General features: G+C 34.6%; 1 protein-coding gene across 1 annotated transcript; it reads left to right on the top strand.

The window, feature by feature from the left end:
• Positions 1 to 15,915: 15,915 nt before the first annotated feature.
• On the top strand, positions 15,916 to 20,671 carry RB195_008716 (uncharacterized protein; the record flags this gene model as incomplete). The annotated part of the gene is made up of 6 exons (XM_013448316.2): positions 15,916 to 16,035; positions 16,504 to 16,614; positions 17,921 to 18,040; positions 18,103 to 18,177; positions 20,395 to 20,520; positions 20,609 to 20,671. 6 exons carry the CDS (start codon positions 15,916 to 15,918, stop codon positions 20,669 to 20,671), a joined length of 615 nt encoding a protein of 204 aa, XP_013303770.2.
• Positions 20,672 to 20,890: the final 219 nt, after the last annotated feature.

The following is a 20,890-nucleotide window of genomic DNA, read 5'->3' as shown; positions in this document are numbered from 1 at the left end:
TAGGAGCGTGGTGAAACCCTTGCTGGCACCACCTATCGCTGCAGTTTGCGACGATAACAATTCGATTCCAACTGCTGCCGTTTCGAGCGCGTACGCAAATGCACCGCAACCACACTCGTGATTCATGTCGTTTTGACCTGACTATATAGTTGGGTCAAAACGACATGAAACACGGACCGTTGCGCAAGCGGCCGCACTCGGCAGCGATGCGGTGGAGACAGCGGTTGGAATCGAGGTGGGACCATTGCGAACTGCAGAGGTGAGTGGCGGTAGCGTGGATCCTTACACGATCCTAACCGCTACGCTCTACCGCGCCGCTTCGAGTACGACCGCCCGAGTACTTCGAGTACGCAACTATCCGTGCATTCATGTCGTGTTTGACCGAACTATATAAATCTTGGGTAACAGTGGTAACTTCCATTAGAACTTATCCATAGAATTATAATCGGTTGCCTCAGTAACCAACTGAGTTGTTAACGGTGCAGGAAAATGTTTGATGAACGTGGTCCCGGTCTTGGTACTCGATAAAGTCAAGTAACGCCAAAATTATTTGCGAAGCACACGAGCACATCTCATGTATGCGTCTGGAAACTATTTTGTTGACCAGTTTGAAGCGTAAGTCTTTTTTTTTATTTTGTGATAAGAGAGTATTGCATTCAACACTACTCAGGAGCAGAACTGCTTTAGCCCAAGTGCAAATAATACGAATTACAAATAAAATTTATTACGGCTAATGTTTCGACGTTGTCGCCCTCGTCAGAGCCTGGAAAGTAAGAACATTTGCAGTATATCCTCTCAAATGCCTCATCCAGAACAAGTCATCATCCCCCTAAGATATCACACCCGTAAACAAAAACCAAAAAAGCCTAAATTTGGCCGTAATAATATTGCAAATGATCTGACTTTCCAGGCTCTGACGAAGGCGACAACGCCGAAACGTTAGCCGTAATAAATTTTGTTAACAATCTTGGCTGTTGCTTGAATTCGACTATCGACAAGTTGCAATCTCTATGCCAAGATTCAAGGAAATTCGAACTTTCGCACTTCGAATTACAAATATTTCGTTGGATTCAAAGATTAGATTGAAGAACACCAATGTGGAGAAGACTCTGGAAAAGAAGGATTTTTGTTTGGACAATTTCAAAAATATTAGTTGACAACTTCTTAGAAAGGAAATGAGACGTTTGTGTTTGTGTTGCCAAAGGTTGAAGTTCAAACAAACAAACAACAACATTCAAATAAGTATAGTGAGCAGTGTAAAGAAATAGTTGAGCTGGAAGCAAACCCAGTGCTTGGAAAAAAATCAGCAAACCGAGAATGCAAAGCCGGATGTAGACTGGTGATCGGATCGATTACATGAATATTTGTTGATCTCTTGACTAATGCATGACCCAGCAGTACATTTACGTAGACATTAAAATAAAATTTTTCCATGAATGTGGAAAGAAGAGGGATTTTTTTTTCTGAAAATCTATTCCCTGAATTAAAGGATGTTATGCTGTGATGACACACATGGATTAGAGATCACATTTATACTCATTAAAATAATGGAAATTTTCATTTGTGCTTCAGTTCTTAGAATCTGCCTACGCATCTTTTTGAAGCCAGGAAAACCATAAAAATCCAGAATGTATGGATAAAGTATCGTAAATCGATCCCTAGCAACAACAATGTTCGATCTCGTTGATTTTTGTAGAGAAATGCGTGTCGAACTAATTCATTGTACAAGTTTACGATATCATCGATCCACAAAAGTCCATGGAATTTCCTCCAATACGAGTGATGTATACTGATTTAGAGAAGACAACGAGAATTGTCGAGATAAACTCGTCCATGTAGGCCAAAAAAAAAACTTACGTACCTGGTCACAATTTAACAGTTACTGGCTTCAATCAGCAATGGGAATATGAATGGGAATCCGGATGAAATAAAATAAATCTCTTACGCATTTTCCGTAAATTTCGTCTTTAGCTTGATTTTAAAAAAAATAGACAAAAAATAGACAAAAACAATAATTTTTCCAACTTCTTATTTTTTCTAAATAAACTGTAGTTGTAACACCCTGACAAACACAAAGCACTGTATTTAATATTATTAACTAATATTTCCTAAATTATTACATACATATATAGCGAGCCTTTGAGCGTAATAAATAAATAAATAAATAAATAATTTTCTCAAAATCTTCCTTTTCAATTTACAAAATAAGTACTACTAGAAGGAAGAAGCTCTGGATCTTCGCATCAATCCACGCGAACATTTTTTTTTGTTATCCCAAGCGATAATACCACAGAAGGAAATCCTCCTAATTCTCAATATTTATTATTTTCTTATTCTCGTTCTCGAAACCGAGAATGGAAGGAAGGAGCTCTGGACACTCACGATGTGATCGCATTGATCGAAGATCGAACGTTTTCTTTTGTTCTACTTTTATCCGGACCTATAATGCCTTGGAAGTGAATTTCTCTCATATTTATTTATTATTTTCCTTGAATCCGTGTATAGAAATACTCAAAAGTGCTTCTTGCCTCATTACTACACTCCCTCCATCTATCCGTGTCTACGGCGTGAAATCCGAGCGCTTCTCTACGGCCCCTGGGTGCGGCGCTGCTGCTCTGCGCTCGCGGTTCGCGCATCCGGTTGATCCCGGCCACGGACGGACATGCGCCAATTACGGGGCTTTGTTATCTACTACGTCCCTCACTTAATACTAACTCAATCGAGCATGAATGATGCTTGGACACATAGCGCGGTAAGCAATAGAATTGCCTCATGTATGGATCTGCTCTCCCTCTACCTCATATTTTTCGAATTTTTTCGTAATTTCACTTCGTTTCACTGATTCCTACTCATTTCTTTGAGTGAATTCTTCGGGAGGATTCCCTTCTTTCCTCCAGAAGAATTGAGTCAATTTTTTCTCCTGATTCCTTCTCCTCCTGATTCACCTTGTTTCGAATCCTCAAAATTCACCCATTGAGTTCGAAATGCTTCCTTTTTCGAGGGATTCACAGACAAATAAGAGAAACGAGTCCCGTCAGAGTGAATCGCATGTGAATTCCACTGGCAATTAACCGCATCTGCCAGTGACACATTACGAGACTGCCCGGTTTATCGCTGCTTCAACCAGGGTAATCTTGTTTTTCCCCTTTTTTTCTGCCATCCAACCCACTTCATCGAATCCCAAATTCCAATTGTGCTGTTGTTGATGAATTTGTTTACTTTTTTCTGCAGTTTTTTCCTCGGTTATTTGAAGAATGTTGCGATTTCTTGGATAGTTGAAGTGTTTCGGATTTTAGAAGAGTGCCTTAAGTGCTTCTGGTGCGATATTTAGACGAATTTAGAGAAAATTTTCCGAAGAAATAACATGGATTTTTTTCATTTCATTTCTTTTTTTCTGTGTCACGTTTTTGAATCGTGAAAAAGCTAAGAAAAAAAAACTACTGTGGAATCGCTAATTTTGATTAGGGATAAATCGTAAATGAGTAGCAGTAGATAAATGTAGGTGGTTGTGTGAAAAAACGAAAGAAAATAAAGGAAGTGCGACCTGGTCCTTTGAGGTTGAAATGAGAATGTTCCAACAATTTTTGGATGCTAATTAAAAGAATGAACACAGCTTACTTTTAAGAAATTCTTTACGAAAATAATTGGGAAAGAAATTCTTTCTATTCCTCGAAAAACCTTTTGTTAACAACTTTTTTTCGTTTCCTTCATAACTCGGCGCTTTCTTGCAATATTTTTCAAATGTTTGATTTTTTTCCAAAAAATAATGCTTTATATTATTTTATGAGTATTTGTATAGTATATATTTTTCATTTTTTATTGTATTGTTTTGCATATTTTATTTTTCGTATATTATAGTATTTTTTATAAGAGAGATATGTGTATTTATAAGTTTTTATAGGCTTATTATCGTTTCCATAGTTTTGAGAGGTTTAGGTAAGCCAAAAACTCCAATTTGTGAAATGCGGAAGCTCTTCCAAGGCTACTCCCTTATTCCCGAAAAAATACTCTGCCAGATTTTTCTCACTTGATTTGCAGAAATGTTTACATCATTGCTCATATCGAGTGTTTTGATGATCCCAGGGGACTTTTTTTGTGGAAATGAAAAAAAATTGTTCCGCATTTGTCTTTATAATGCAGGATCAACAAATGGAATTTATGAAGAATTTTCATGTAGTGCAAAATCGAGAATATTAACAATTAATTTGTTTTGTAAAAAAACTACATCCACAAATTCTCTGACCCCGAAGAATGACCTGTATTGCTGCTATTGTGCCGAATGGTGGGTGCCAGGGTCCCAGGGTCCCACTGCGATGTCGCCGCCGCACAAAGCCTAAGTTCTCGAAACTACAGGACACATTCAGTGCAAGCAGATTCAAAGTTACTGACGCGCGAAAAGTAGGAGTTTTGAAATTGGAGGCGGGGTTGTTGGAGGGGTTTGAATAAGAAAAAGGAAGAGCAGTCCATTTGTCTACAACAAATGTCACAACTTCTTACATGGACGATTTCCAGCGTTGAGAAACGAAAATCGTGGATATCCATATCCAGAAGGTGAATTTATATCCCAAGCCCGCCGGATGAACGAATAATTCATAGAAACAGGCAGAGGCTGCAGTGGGTGGGAATAATTTTTGAAGCGGGGGAAGATGAGGAGGCGAGAATAAAATAGGTAGAAAGATGAGTTTTCTGTTCTAGCAAATTTTCATCTATTGAAATATAAACAATAAGAGTTGAAATAAACAAATTAACAGTAAACAAAACAAGAAACAAATTATAAAATTAATAAAAATAGTTATATATTATATGTATGTGTTATATGTGATATATATTATATGTTATAAAATAAATTATAAAAAAATAAAATAAAATAAATAATAAAACAGAGTAACAAAGTAAAATAATGAAAAATAATAAAAAAATAAAATATTGAAATAAAATAAAAATTAATAATAATATTATAATAAAATAATTATTAGAAAAAATTAATAAGAAATAGTTTCAGTAATTTTTGCTCAGAGGAAGACTTTAGAGAATGTAAACTAACTAAAAATTCAATTAATCAACTAAAACCGAATTCAAGCTCAATTGAATGAAAAATTTCACTAATTTCCAGAGAAAAAAGCTCGGAACCTCCTCAACTAATACGTACCTTTCCTTTCCCAGTTGGTAACAAAACAACTTTGTTTTGAGCACGAAGAAGAGGTGTACTTTTTCGCCTGAAGAGTTCCATGCTTAACTGAACAATTTCTTGGACGCGTTTTCTACTGGAAGCGCGCTAGGACGGGGCGATGTCCCGCTCTGCTGCTGCTGCTGCTGCTGCTGCAGTGCAAATTCATGCGATGCACGCACGAACTCTGCTTGATTTTCTCCGATCTGATTATTCGTGATTCAATTCACAGACTCCCCGTCTCCCCGTCTCCGTTTCCCGTTCGTTTGTTATCCATGTAATTTTCTTAGGAACGGATTTGCGGCTGTGTTTTGCAAGATCCGCTTCTGTTTTTTCATTGTGGAATTCAAAAGTGAAAAATTTCTAGTGAAACCCCCTACTTCTAAATTAATCCAGAATCTTTGGAATGGATTTGCGTCTGTGTTTTGTAACATCCGCTTCTTTTTTTTCATCGTAGAATTCAAAAGCGAAAAATTTCTACTGAATTCTCTACTTCTGAATTGATCCAGAATCATAGGAATGGGTTTGCGATTGAGTTTTGTAACATCCACCTACCTTTTTTTCCCTAAAATTCAAAAGCGAAAAATTCCTAGTGTGAATTCTCTTCTTCTGAATTAACCCGGAATCTTAGGAAGGGATTAACGACTGTATTTTGGAATATCCACTTTTTTTCCTTTCCTGAAGTTCAGTAGCAAAGTTCCTGAATCGAATTCCTAGTGAATTTAGGAATTAATCCAGCAGAAGCCGAAACCATGTAATCATAAAATGCCGCAATTTTCGCAATGGTTCACTCATATTTGATGTTTTTCCCCTCATACCTCATCTCCGCATTCGTTGATTCGACAACGTTGTTTTGATGCGGCATGAATCCGTCCGTTCGTGTTGTTAGGATTGGGGGGAGGAGGAGGAGGATTGGAGATTGCCGAAAAGAGAGACCTCAAACCCTGCCGCCGCCGTCGTCGTCGTCATCAAAAACCATCACCGCCGCCAAAAAACTGACTTTCTCTCGTCACTGACTGCATCGTTTATTATGCCCTATTGATTTCTTCCCTCTTTTTTTTTCCTCCCTGCTAATTCATTCAGCAGAGGCTGGTGGTTGGTGGTATGTCAGGTTCCCGGATCCTCAACTTTTTCCACCCATCCATCCACACTAATCCATTAAATGAATGGCAATTTCATGGAACAAATGAAAAGTCTTTGTTAAATGGGATGGGATGGGGTAGAACTGGACCAGAAATCCTGGAATTCGGGAATTCCTCCGTGGATTTCAAATACCTAACACGTTACTCACCTTTTAAGTTAATTAATTTATAATATATATTATATACTTATTATCACATTATCTACTGCTATTTATTATTATCTAATATTTTTATAACAAAATCAGTTACTTTCTAACATATATTATATACTTATTATCATGTTATCTATTGCTATTTATTATTATTTATTATTTTTATATATTTATATTTATAATAATTGATTTGTGTTGCAAGTTAATTAATTTATAATTCTATTATTATTTATTTGTTCTGTTTTCTATTAAGTTGATTAATTTATAATATATATCATATACTTATTATCATATTATCTATTACCATTTGTTATTATTTATTATTTTTTGTATATTTATGTTTATAATAATTAATTTGTGTTACAAGTTCACAATGAGTGGAACAAAATAGAATCCTAAAAAAATAAGAATAAATAAAGGATAAATATCTTAAAATAGGAGAAGTGAAAAAAAAATGAAAAATGAGCAATCACAGTTGTGGATGCTATTCCTTTCCAGAGAAGCCCAGAGCAATTTACAAAAAAAAAATCCTGTAATCTCAAGATGCAATCCGTCATTCCACCTTTGACGTAGAAGTACTGACTTTAAACCTTAGTCGAGGATGAAATAAATGTTGTTATGGCAGAAAAAAAAACAGGCTGTTCCGAGAATTGCTGACTTCAGGGCAGAGTTGCGTGTCAATCCAGACGTAAGCTTAGGACCTCTTAGGGAGCTTCTATAAATTTTGTTTTCCAGAAATTTTTCAGAAATCCAGATTTTCCAGAAAATTTTCAGAAAATCCGTTTATTATCTATGTCTCACGTGTTTCGAATTCGACAATTTTGGATTTTGTTCCACTTTATAAAACTCTGGAAACTTCTGGATACAAAAAATTCATTGGTTCTCCATCCTGTCGTCATGTTTGTTATTTTTTTAATGATGCATGGTGCTCTCAACCTTTAATCTAGCAATTTAATCCGGAGTCGCCCTTGTATTTATTTATTTATTTCTTCATTTCTTCATTTATTTATCTATTAATTTATTCACATACACCAGTGATAGAGGTAAAGAGAAGAAGACGAAAAAAGAAAACATCTGTCCGATTCGGAAATTAGAAGTAAAATAAATAATAAAATATTAATAAGTAGAGTTTTGCAAAATCTTTGTGATCGAGCTAAATTAGAAAATTTTGCCTTACGGCAATTAGTTATTATGTTTAAGAAACAGTTGGTATCTGGATATTTTCATGTGCCGGAACTAATCCGTAACTTTGTTAAACTTTCGACGTTCCAGTTGTTTCTGAGATGCAATCAAAAAGAAAAAAAAAGCTTTTGGAGTGAAATATCCAAGAACTCACATAACTACATATTTCAACCGCTACTGAATGAGCGAAAATCCATTCGATGATGGATCGGAGAAGAAGCATCGAGGAAATCTTGGAGAGAACACCTCTTGTGAATTAATATGCAATTTATTTTTTTATAGCCTATCAATAATTGTAATAAATAATAATTTTTATGATAATTTTTTTTTAAATATATTTATTGTAAGTATTTTAATAAGATAATAATTATAATAATCAATGATTTTTGTATACTATAATTAGTTTATATAATTTTTTTGTGGCCTATTAATGCTTGTAGTAAATAATAATTTTTTATAAAAATTTTTTAATATATAAATTTTAATTATTTTAATAATATAATAATTGTAATAATTAATAATTTTTATATGCTATAATTAATTTATATAATTTTTTTTGGTAACCTATTAATACTTGTAATAAAAGCAATAGTAGTAATGAAAGAGTAGTAATAAAATAATAAAAGAGTTATTCTATTAGTTATTACTATCACTATTCCCCTATTACATTCCCAATATTAATATTGCTTATTCTTTAAAAAAAATTATTTATTGGATTAATTTTTTAATTTAATTTATTGGATTCGAGTGAAATGAAATTAATAGGATCACCGTGGATACGCATATGCCGCATATGAAAGTGTTTAAAGAAGATTTGCTGAGAACAACATGTGTGTTCTCAAAAAAATCCATGCCCGAACGTTTTTCTCCATACTGTAAACATGCTAGTTAAAGTGTAATCCCATTAATTATTGCTGATACATTCGATCGAACAGAATTCAATTCCTGGAATTTCTTGCTCCACGGGCCGCATTACACAACAATTTCTCTTTTTTTTCTCCTTCCAAATCTTCTCAATTATTTGATTACACAGAGGATTCAGGGTAGTTGGTCAGATTCTGTTGTTCGAGGATTTTCGCAATTTTTCCTGGTATTAACTGATTTTTAAGTTTATCCAATGGCTTTATTTTCCTCTATTTTTCTATACTCTAATAACCTCAAGATATGTTTTTAATGAAAAATATATCAGCGATAAACGTACTTATTTCTTAGTATAACCATCACCCGTACCAAGTTCTCTTTTTTGAGTCCTTACTTTCAAAGTTTCCTATTTTTTCAAATTTATTTCACAGCTGAGTGCTCACAGTGTGGTAGTGTTGGTCACCAAAAACCACTTCGTGATATATTGAAGATTTTTTTGAGAAGATTTTCTGAGAAAAAAAAACAAAAGGAGTCATAAGAACACAATGGAGACAGTAGCGTAACCTGTTGACCTTGAAATGATTTGGGATGACTTGGTGACCTGAGATACGTCAAATATCCTAATTTCCAAAGAGTTGGAGAGTGAAAGTGCGCTTTAGCTTTTTTAAAAAAACTTTTACTCAAACCATACTGAAAACATAGGTATTGATCCATTCATAATCTTTAACGTCTTTGCATCGTTTTTAGCTTTTTAACGTCTTTAGTCTCCAAAGATCTGAAAGCACAGCAAAAAGTGTGATAATAACCTCAGTAACATGGAACTTTTGAAAATTTCCAAAGAGTTGGAGAGTGAAAGTGCGCTTTAGCTTATCTAATTTCTTATTTCTAATTTATCTTATTTCTCTTGGTCGAAGTCAAGCCGTATAATTTATTATATTTCCCTTCTATTTCATCTATGCATGCTCTATAAATCCACAAATTGAAGTATAAACACTTTAAAAAGGTTACCGCACTACGGGAAAAAGCATGGTGGAAAACAAAGCTAAACGAATAATTGATAATAATTCTCTGGATCCGTTTGGGAATATCTTACGTGGCCACAAAAGAGCGCCAGAATCACTGATGCTCAATGTTCGATACGTTACGGCTGCTCTTTTTTTTGGTTCCATTCTCAAAAAAAAATTTAAAAAAAAACAAGAGAAAAAAACGGATGTCACATATCGGTGGTTCGAATGCATCTGTCTGTCTTCTTTTGCTTCCGTTCTCCTAAAAAAAATCCCTCAAGGATATTACTATTATACTATATTTATATTATATTGTATTTCTACTATTATGCTACAAATATCACTATTATTGTATAATGATCGGCAATTCGAATGCATCTAAGATCAATACGTATGTCGTACGTTGTCGGTCTTGATGGAATCCACCACGGCATAGATGAGCTCTCATACTTCTAGCAGTGATCCCATCAGGCTGCACTCGTCCACAAATTATTTTCGCTCCTCATGCCCTGCCTTTAAGTTCTACAGTTTTGTAGGAAATTGAACGGAAGAAAAAAAATTGTAGGTACGTATTGGTGTCAAATTTTAGAAATGACCGGATGATTCGACTTTAATCACTGCTTATAATGAAATTTTGGCACTTCCTTCGTATCCTGACGGGAAAGAGGGAAGGGTTTTATCTAGTGTTTTTTAGTATATTTTATTTTTTTAATTTTTTTTTAGTATATTATCTAGTGTTTTTTAGTATATTTTATTTTATTTTTATTTTTTTAGTATATTATCTAGTTTTTTTTTTAGTTCTTCTGAACACTCTTAGCAGATCAACATCTACTAAATACTATAATAAAAGATAAAGTCTGGCGTTAATCAATCCGCTTGAGACCCGCGCTACCACATTCACTTCAATTCAGAATCGTTTGAGGTTTACGAACATGTAACTGGCCTGTACAACTACCTGCTGGGGCTAACCGATGAGTCAGGTCAGTGTTTTTATCCTCTCACGTAAGTCTGGTACCAAATTATCGATTCCGGAGGGATGAAAGGCTTGGTGAGCACTACGGCGGATTCGAACCTCCGATCGATCGTGCAGGAAGCGGAACCTCTAACCGACTGCGCTACACCCGAGCCGCTATCTATTATAATATTGCTATTAATTGCATTATTACTATTTTTTGTATTATTATAGTAGTATTAACATTATTTTTATTCATTTATTTGTTCAGTGCCATTTGCTTACTTTTATGTTTATGCATAAAATCTCAACAGACTTCAAGCTGTCATGTAATCCAATAGTCCAGTTACTTGGACTACTAACTCTGGAAGAAACACTTTACTTCTGGCATTCAGTACTTGATATAAAAATATATTTTACTTCTTAAATCATTTTTCATTTTTATTTTCATATTAGAAAAGGTCTTTTGAGCACTATTTTCTTTTTTGAAAAATTTTGAAAAATTCACACTGGGACCATTCACTGGAAAAAAAAACATATTTTTCCAATTCATATGCAATCTTTGCTCTTATTATTGAATATTAAGGATCACTAGCAACAGATTCATCAACTTTTCGATAATACGGATAAATAAATATGTGAACTATGCGTGTGAACGGTTCTTCAGTTTGTAAAAAAAAAAATTCCGCCAGAAAAAACATCCCCGCTTTGATTGCAACATAAGGTTGTTTGGCATTTCTTTTCTTTTGATTGGTGCATCGAACATTAGTTCACAAATGAATAGAATAAATGGACGATCGAATGGAGTCAAAGCTACTCGAGTAATGCAGTTCCAGAAATTTGTTAATTTCTGCTCATTTTGTCGATTTACGCCTTTGAGCCTCAGTGATCGCCTGACTCAGCTTGGCGCATGGCCACTGCGCTTGTGATCAAGGATCGGTTTTCTAGGCTATCCTGCTGAGTAGGAATGTTCCAGCCACTAACTTTGTTTTTTTTTAAAAACTTAATATTCGAAAATATTTTGGAACTTTGAGTCAGTTTATTTTTAACTATTTTATCTTATCGATTTTTTTTGTCCTAATTGTTCTTTGATTCATAAAGCCCTTAGACATATATTATTATCTTATATTTATTATTTTACATATTATATATATTTATACATATATATTATTTTATATTTTATATTTTAGACATGTTTTATATTGTTCCAGTTATCCTAGGGATATATTCGTTGAAATTTTGTTGGGATTAATTCAACTACAATTTTGCTTGAGCGTAGTATTTGTACGAATTACTTTTTTTTTCTCGAAAATCACTTCATTTTCCGGTTATGTTCTGATAAGGAGCTTGATGAGTTTTAATGTTTTCTACAGAATGTTTTTTCTGAAGTTCTCGAAAGTTCCGCAGGGGAATGTTTTGATATCATTGAGAATTAGATGTGAGATACGAAAGTGAAACAGTTACCAGTATTGATCTCAATTGATTCGAAAACGATCAATATTCAATGATCTCGTTTTTTATGTGTCAAATTTTCGGCCTATATTCTCGTAATAGTGCTTTGAACCGTAGAACTCGTTAGATGTGCAGTTGTGATTAGCAATCTGCCCTAATCCGTGCTCACCGAAAATGTCCCATCTAGTGACTATAGATCTAAAGAATAATAATAATAAATAACAAATAAGAATAAAATCTAAAAATAAATAAAAGTGCATGATGTTGATCAATCCCTGTGGAGATGCGCCTATGCGTTCGACTCGAACTCATACCTCGTTTGAGGTTTATGAGCGGGTGTGCAGCCTTACAATGAGTTACGGGGGCTAGCCGATGCGCCAAGTCAATGATTTTATCCTCGCAGAGGAGTCTGGTACCAATTCATCCAACCAAGAAGGATGGAAGGGTTGGTTGGCACCAGAGCGGTTTCGAACCATCGACTGTTCGCGGCTACAGTGGACCTCTCAACCGACTGCGTTACACCCTCCCTAATAAAAATAGTAACAAAATAATAATACCCTAGTAAAATAGTAGTAACAAATTAATATTACCCTAGTAAAATAGTAGTAACAAAATAATACTACCTTATTAAAATACTGACAACAAATAATTGTAAATTAAAATCAATTTTGTTTCCGGCTCAAGTACTGAACGTTCACTTTTTAAGAGTACTTTTTCCGAGCCATGCCAGGAATACTGTAACGAAATGTGCTCGACTTTAGGTTTTAGGTGTCGTTTTGATGGCTTTCGGTTTCGGCGACAGAGGCGACATCCCCAATAAGTGGCCGCTGATCTAATTGTGGCCGTCCCCTCATCCCTCGGCAGTAACTCTTCTCACGAAGACTTCAAGCGCAGCCACTTGTGGTGAATTTGTAGCCGCCTAATCATCATCCTCGGCCGTATGTGTACTGTGAAAATCGTCAGGATTTCCTCGTTCACGTTATCCTTGGGAAATTCTGTTGAAACTGTATGATTCTCTGCTGCTTCTCTGCGGATAACTACCGTCTCGCTGACCCTCGTAATATGGTTTTCCTTTCTTCCTCCAATTGAGTGCTTTTACCTCTATTGTTTCATTATTTTGGAAAAAAACTAATAAAAAACCACAATGAATCGAAATAAAGAATAAACTTATGTGAATCAGGACATTTTCCCGAAATTCGAATGAATTAGAATGAAGAAAACTCGTTCCTTCGATGAGCATACAAAAAAAATCTTCCAAAAATGAAAATAGAAGAAATAGGTCTAATTCTAAAATAGAATTTCCTTACTAATCCCGGAATGAATTTCCAAAAATAGCTTTTTTCCCATGACCCCAAAATCTTGTCAATCTTTCCATCGTTTTTCTCTCTTCAATGTCCTTAAATGTTGATCGAAAGAATTCCTTTTGGGAATATTCCCAAGAGGATTTTTGGTTTTCCTGGAGAAACGGGACTTTTTAGCTTTTTTAAACTTTCAAGCAGAAGTTATTCGGGAACTTAACTGTTTGAGGAGTCAATAACTCGTTTTGAGATGTCATTGTCATTGAAAATCCTTGACAAATATAGGACAGAAACAAAAAAATACAGGAAGAAGAGCAAAACTCGCCGGAAATCCTTTGATTTCAAGGTTTTATATTACAATAGTTAAGTTCAGACCAAGATCAAGATCAAGAGTTCAGTTGAGACCAACTTTTGGGAAAAACCTCACTTTTCTCACTATAAATTATTCCTGTTCTTTTTTTTTCGCAAAACCATGTTCTATGATGCTTCAATTGAAATGTATCTTTGAAAAACGTTAGAATACAAATACGAATCACGTGACAGCTTTCTTTGTGAGAGAAAAATCCATTTCACGTACCTTTTTCTACTTCATGGCAAACATTAAATGCGCTGAAAAGAAGTTTAACAGATTTTCTTAAATCCATCAAGTTTTGTAATGCATGAAGTGAAATATTCTCTGCATTTAAAATCGGAAAAATACAAAGCAGTCAGAGTTCGGTTAAAGACTCATTTTAGCTAGCACGATAACGTCCAAACTCGTCCATTTTCCAGACATTTTTTTTCGGCAACCAATTGTTTTTAATATAATAATAAGTTTTCAATGGGTTAATTAATAATTAATTTTAATAATTTTTTTCTAGGACATTTTTTCCGGCAATAAATTCTGTTTTAATACAGTAATAATTTTTCCATGGAAATAATGTTGATTATCTCTAAAATAAAATATAAGATCCATTGCTTGAATATCTATTTTTTTCAAAGGAGGTAAACCAAAAGGTTTGTGGATAACCGTATCCTTGGAGAAAAAATAGCTCGTGGATGAATTCGGATTTCTGTCAGAATGCTTTGTTATCTACACTAACATGCCCAAGTCCTCCTGTCTACCGTAATTCTCTGGGAGGTTCTCTTTTTTTGACTATTTGCAACACTTGTATGAAATTTTCAGAGAAACGTACAGGCAACACAGGATAATTTTCAGATGAATTTTCAGTTATATACGTTTTCCAGAGACATACGGTATCGTTTAGGATACTAATCCAGCACTCTCCTTATCCTCACAGAATTTTCTCCTGGCTAATAATTTCTCTAATAATAAGGCTCTAATACTTTCAAAAAAAAAGTAGAAGAAAAATTAATTAAAAAAAATAAAAGCTATGAAGGCTTTAATACTTTCAAAAAAAAAGTAAAGGAGAAAAAAAAACTCATAGAGAATTAGAGCAGCACGTTCGAATTGCATTAATAATGCTGTTCTATTTGTTTTATGCAGCACGATGTTGCTTACTTTTGATGTGTAGAATTCTCTTTATTGCTTTCTTTTTTCAAATAATAACTCTTCTCTCAGTGCTGTTCCGGGAAAATTTCACATTTCTCACAGTATGTTCAAGCTTAGCTAAGCTGGATTCTTAGGATTCGCTTCCTCGACTTCTTTTCAAATCTCGTGTCTACAATTTTTTTTTCCCTCAGAGCTAATTAGTGAGCATATTCATCATACGGGAATTATTTATTTATTTATTCACATAGGAAAATAGTGCAGCGGAAGAAAAAAGAAAACACAAAAGGAAAAAGAAATGACGTCATGCATTCAAAAATTTGAAAGAAATGAACGAAATCTTCGAAATTTTGAATTTTTTCTTCGAAATTTGAGTTGAAAAACGAAACATAAAGGAAAAAGAAAAAATCAGGAAAATCTGTCAAAATTCCGTCGTTCTGGTCAGAGCTGGTTTTGAAAAATTATTTATTAATTATTTAAAATTTAAAAATCAACAATTTAATGTCAGTGAACGGGAGTCGTGGCCTTTTCGTGGAATTTTCACTTAAGGAGATTCAAAGAAATTCTGGACACGCCAGAATGAGAAATGTTCTTGTAGACGTTATTTATCTAGTGCGTATTAGTACTTTTTTCCGCTAATAATAATCAATAATTAATTAATATTTGAAGGACTGCCGTGGATAAATATAGCAAAGTTAATGGATTCGTACACATGTCACATGCATTGCATCGGAAAATGAACGCATGGAGCCGCAGCGCCAAGCACCGCTCGGTCATTACTTGGAAAGAATCCAATTAGCTTGTAGTAATAAAACTCTACCCTGAATCAGGGTGTCGTATATCCGGCCTCACTGGGCAAAAGCATTATACCTGAATCAGGGTACTATGTATAGTACTTAACAATGACTTTTAAAACGGATCATAGTAGGCTCCTAATGCTACGGAGAAACTATTATCTTATTGTTCTATTATTATTACTATTATTATTATTGTTATTATTATTATTATTATTATTATTATTATTATTATTATCTTATTATTTTATTTTTATATTATGTTTGGCATAAAAGATTAGACTCACTTCAAAGTTTTCTTAACCCTCAATTTTCCTTGTGTTGTTTCCTAAGCGTGTTTTTTTTTGAACCGAGCTGTCTATCGATTGACTTCCTCTGCGTCTCTAACCAGTGAAATTTTTCAGATGGATATCTACTAGAGCATGTCAGCAAACGTACTGCTTTTTTCGGTAGTCTTCTTCAGTTTCTTTCGTCTGGCGCTTACCGAAGAAGGGGAACGATGTGGTGTGGAGGATGAGAGGAAGGTGAACGAATGTCTACAGGTTGGTCCCACAACGACAACTACCACATAGTAGCGAGCGAGAATGCGCTTCTCGAACATAACGAGTATTGGATGATTTTCATCCTGAACACAAAATAATCGAGGATCTGGTCTTCTATCTGGGAACCTAGGAAGAAACGTAAAAGAACACGTTTTGAAAAATTCTTGGTAACTTCATAAAATTTTTTAAAAGGTCTCTAAGGAAATTACAACCTTATTGATTGGAATTCAATGGGGCGTGGCACAACGCTTCTGCGATTGGCTATGTTTTGGCGAAAAAAAGAGAATTTTGAAACATCTTCAATAACTTATTTGCTTCCTTATTTCTGCCGTCTCTGAATATTAAGAATACTTTATTCACATGTGTGAATGCATGGGAGAAATCGGAAAAACTTGTGAGTTTTATGAATTGTTTCAATTTTCATGGTGGAAAAAAGCTCTGTTTCTCTCCAATAAATTTTTATTCCAGCCAATGCTTGAGTACGCCGCTAAACTGCAAGCAGATACTGGTGCGATGCAGTTCCCATTACAAGGAGGAGATGTCTTTAAAAAATTGTGCTCAATTTTCATTGAATTTAAGGTAAGGGGTTTTCCATGGCGATCCATAAGAGATGCAAGCAAAACTAGATTTATTAATAATGCTAATAAAATAATGAAATAATAATAATCTTAGCAATTAGAGTCACGTAATAAGTGCGATAGTAGGGGTTAATCAAAGTCAGGAAATAAGAGTCACATAAGAAAAAAAAAAGATAAAATAATAAGGATGAGAATAAATCGTAATAAGAGTCGGCTAAACAAGGGGGCGGGAAATAGTGCATCCGCTATTGGATAGCTTTCATTATCCCTTATACTACTATTTTTATTATCCATTTCCTTATTTATACTGGGTTGTTGAACCTGTGCATGGATTTAGATGAGTTGTTTACAGGGTTCCCGAAAAAAATCGCTGTTTGTTTGTCCTTTTTTTATAACCATGATGGGTAGTTATCGATCGAAACCGTGTGACCTACCATAATCAATTGATGCATTAGCCGATGGCGACAATTTCTGCAAAGAAATAATGGATTGGTGAATTTCAGGATAATTCAAATTCTTTTCCGCACTTAACCTTTGTATGCCTCAGATGAAAGAAAAAAAAACACAAAAATCATTTTTTTTTCTTCCGGTACCGTGTACCTCGGGACTAAATGAAATAGGGAATTCTTCGCTTTGTACGCTACCTTGAAACGACTGCTTCGTAAATTGGAAAGAAAAAATCTGTAAAAATTAATGATACAATATAAATAAGAAATAATAGTACACTATCATCTTATCTTATTCACATTCGATATAATCATTTTTATTCATTTTAAAATTTCAAGTTTCATTTATAAAAAATAGGTCGCAAGAGCTTTTATTAACATTCTACAGGTTTTTTTTTCTAATTTTGTAACTCCAAATTTCTCATTAATTGATCATTGATTCTAGGAGAAACTTTTAAATCCCTAAATTTTCTAAATTAAAGGAACACGCCCTGAGGAGCGCAGGCATGGTTGAATGAAATTCAACTTTGACTCTACTTCGTAAATTGAAAGTAAAAAAATATTGTAACCAACAATAATATGATATAGACAGTAATAAATATAATAGATTATAAAAATAACTAGTAAATGAATTAAAATAAAATTAAAATAAAAAATAAATCAATCAAACTATAATTTTCCTCCATATTACACCTATATTATCATATATTTTATTTTACTATTTACTACTTAATAATTTATTTTAGTTGCTTAGTATTTTCACCTTGTTTTTTTCAAAATTATATTTGGATTCATATTTATTATATTTATTCATATTTTCTACTCTTCTTTTTATTTTTTTATTCATATTTTCGTCTTCAGAGTTGTGTCTCTCCAATCACCTGTGACTCCCTGTCGGTGGATGCTGTGGACGCCAGTTACGGTTATATGTGCGGTGCCGGTCAACCGTTATTCGAACAACATGCCGCTTGCTTTGCTCGGGTAGGACCGCACGTGGGGGTTTCGTTGAGTTCCGCTCATTCTCGGGAAAATTCGTTTTCCAGGTTGAAGCCGAAAAATCCTATATCAACTGTAAAACAGCAGCCACTCAAGCGATAAGCGAAGCGCAAGAAACTAAGGTGAGCGATGGCGCAGGGTTCAAGCCAAACTCTTTCAGCTCCACATCTGTGGTGACCTGGACATATCCACAGAAATGATCAGGATATAGGCGCAATGATTCCTGCAACTCTTCTATCGCTTTCGGATTTGTCTTACGGTAACCTACGGTCCCAGAACCGTGGATCCCATGTATTAAACCATTGACACTTGACCGCAGCGCGATTTGTTTTTTGCATTTTCAGCGCCAATTAACTTTTAAAGGTTGTATTTGAACAAAAAATATTAATAATAAATTAGAATAAGCTAATTTAGTACAAAAAAAACCTTTAAAAAATTAGGATGTCACGAAAAATTACCGTTGGAAATGTACGGCTTGCCGGTGAGCCGCGCTTTCTTTAAAGGCTTAGCTATTTTATATTTTATTTATTATTATTTTATATTTTAATCTTTTTTTTATATTTTAATCTAACTAATTCTATTAAAATAAATAAATATTTTGAGGCCCATGGACCGTGATTTAATGGATTTATATGGTTGATCCGACCTTGGTTAGGTGAGAGATCAGTCAGCTACCGTACTCTCGATTCATTGCTGCAAAATTTAGGGGAATCTCTGAGTGATTTCGTTGTCGCGAACATTTTCGCTAAGGAATGAATGATGTTTGCCCTCTAGCAATTCTGATTGCAAAGGCGTCTGATGGGATTTCCCTGCGCTACGTTGACGAGCCGAGTTGCTGGCACGTGCAGCACGTTATCCACAGTAGTGCTGGAGCAACTACTGACACCTCCTGAGCACTGGAGTAATGTTTTTCCACAGCTTAATGGACACACTGAATATCTATTCTGAGTTTACGTTCTTAATTTATTTCTTATCCTCTCAACCCAAGAAAATGCATATCGAAAACAAAATATGGATAGGTCACTCATCATTTGAGGAAAAGTGACAAAAAAAATAGACTTAAGACGCGTTGAGGTGGATTTCAGTAGATCCAGAACGTCCTCGATTGGGACCGACACCAACATGGTTTGATTTTTTCGCAAATTGCACCGACCAGGTAGAGTCTCACCTGGATAACACTCGGTGTTAAGGATCTCGTTGACACCATTGCTCACAAAATTCCCAATATGTTGGAATGTGAGTGAAAAAATGAGTGAAAACGATACGATCGGAGCGTCCATGATTGGTGGAGACCAGCCTAATTAAGTATGTATCTGAAAGTTTTAAAAGTAGCGTGTTGTGGATAACCTACTTCGATCGCAACAAAAGATGAATCCATTCAAATTCTCCTTTGAAAAGTTCTTTTTGATCAAATCCCTCAAATAAAAATCCACGGTAGAGGAAATTAACTCCTCATCGTCCTTTATATATTGTGAAGTTTCAAGATTCGCCCGAGTAACAGTGAAGATCAACAGCATCAGATAGAGCATATTCCTTTATGTTAATGAAAAAGTAGCAAAAAGTAACTGAAATTTTTTTAAGAATGAAATAAATTTCCAGTTGTGGATCTAATTCCTGACCAATCATGACGATTAGAAAACTGCTTTAAGACTTGACTTAATGTCTTCACAGGAATTTTCGTCGAAAAAAAAACATACTCAAATCTTGTTAGAAATTTTCGCAATTGATTTTTTTCCGCATTATCTTTCTTATAACAATAAAATTTTATATTTAGACTTTTCAAGTCGAAATTAGACACCTTTTCGTTATGGTAACGTCACTTTTTCTCAACTACAGTAATCGTTCTGAGCTTCTGAGGTATCGTCCACTCTAACTCAGCCCTTCTCGTACGTAGTTTGTAGAACAAGTAAAACAATTTTAAAAAAAACGGAATTCTGCAGAATTTCAGCAAAATATCCATTACTGGGTGACCCAAATTCCGAAATTCGTCAACAGTACTCAAAGTAACTTTTTTAGAAAGAATTTTTGGCAAATCTCGAAAATGTCGCACTTACAGTATGCCACCGTAGCTGCACAAAATTGAATGATGATGATGGAAACTGTTTCTTGTGTGTACACCCCTGGATTATGGAAAATTTTAAAAGATTACTTTTGGATTTCAGTGCATCGTACTTTTTAGTGCTTACATGGTTCTTATTTTAATTTATTCACTTCTTAAATACATTCTTTAGATGATACGCATTATTTAGGTAAAAATAAATAAATAAATAAATCATACCTACAAGGATTTTTCCATACTCTCTGCCCGCTGTCTGCTCCTACACCATCCCGTATTCCAGCTGAATTCCGGTTCAACTGAAGCGTATCTGGCCGAGATGTGTCGAGCGATGGACGGGTATCTTCGCTGTTCTCATCCAATAATTCTGGATAAATGCGGATCAGAAGCTTGGAGACTGGTATCGACGGTAAGTATGTACATAGACGGAGACAGAGTTCGGATCGTCTTCAATTCAATCAATCCATAAATCGATACAAGAGAAGATTTCATTTCAGGTCACAAGAGACAGTTTAGGAGTGACAATGCCTGACTGCGATATGCGATCGGCTTTAATTTGATTTTTTTTCGGGAAGAAATTTCTTTTTGAACTTTCTTTTTTTCATCGATGTAGATCTCACCGTAATCCGTGTTTCAAAGGTGCTGTAATGGCTCTCTTTTTTACTTTTTTCCCGAATCTGGAGAAAAACTGGAAGTGATTCAATTTTGCAGAGCCACTTCCACAGAAAACTTGATTTTCAATGCGTGATTGAAGTCTTCCCAGCACCTACCGTAGTACC

Source organism: Necator americanus, chromosome III, assembly GCF_031761385.1.
Source record: "Necator americanus strain Aroian chromosome III, whole genome shotgun sequence".
NCBI classification, from domain to species: domain Eukaryota; kingdom Metazoa; phylum Nematoda; class Chromadorea; order Rhabditida; family Ancylostomatidae; genus Necator; species Necator americanus.
The sequence above is the reverse complement of the archived record's forward strand: the minus strand, read 5'-3'. Positions and strand labels throughout refer to the sequence as shown.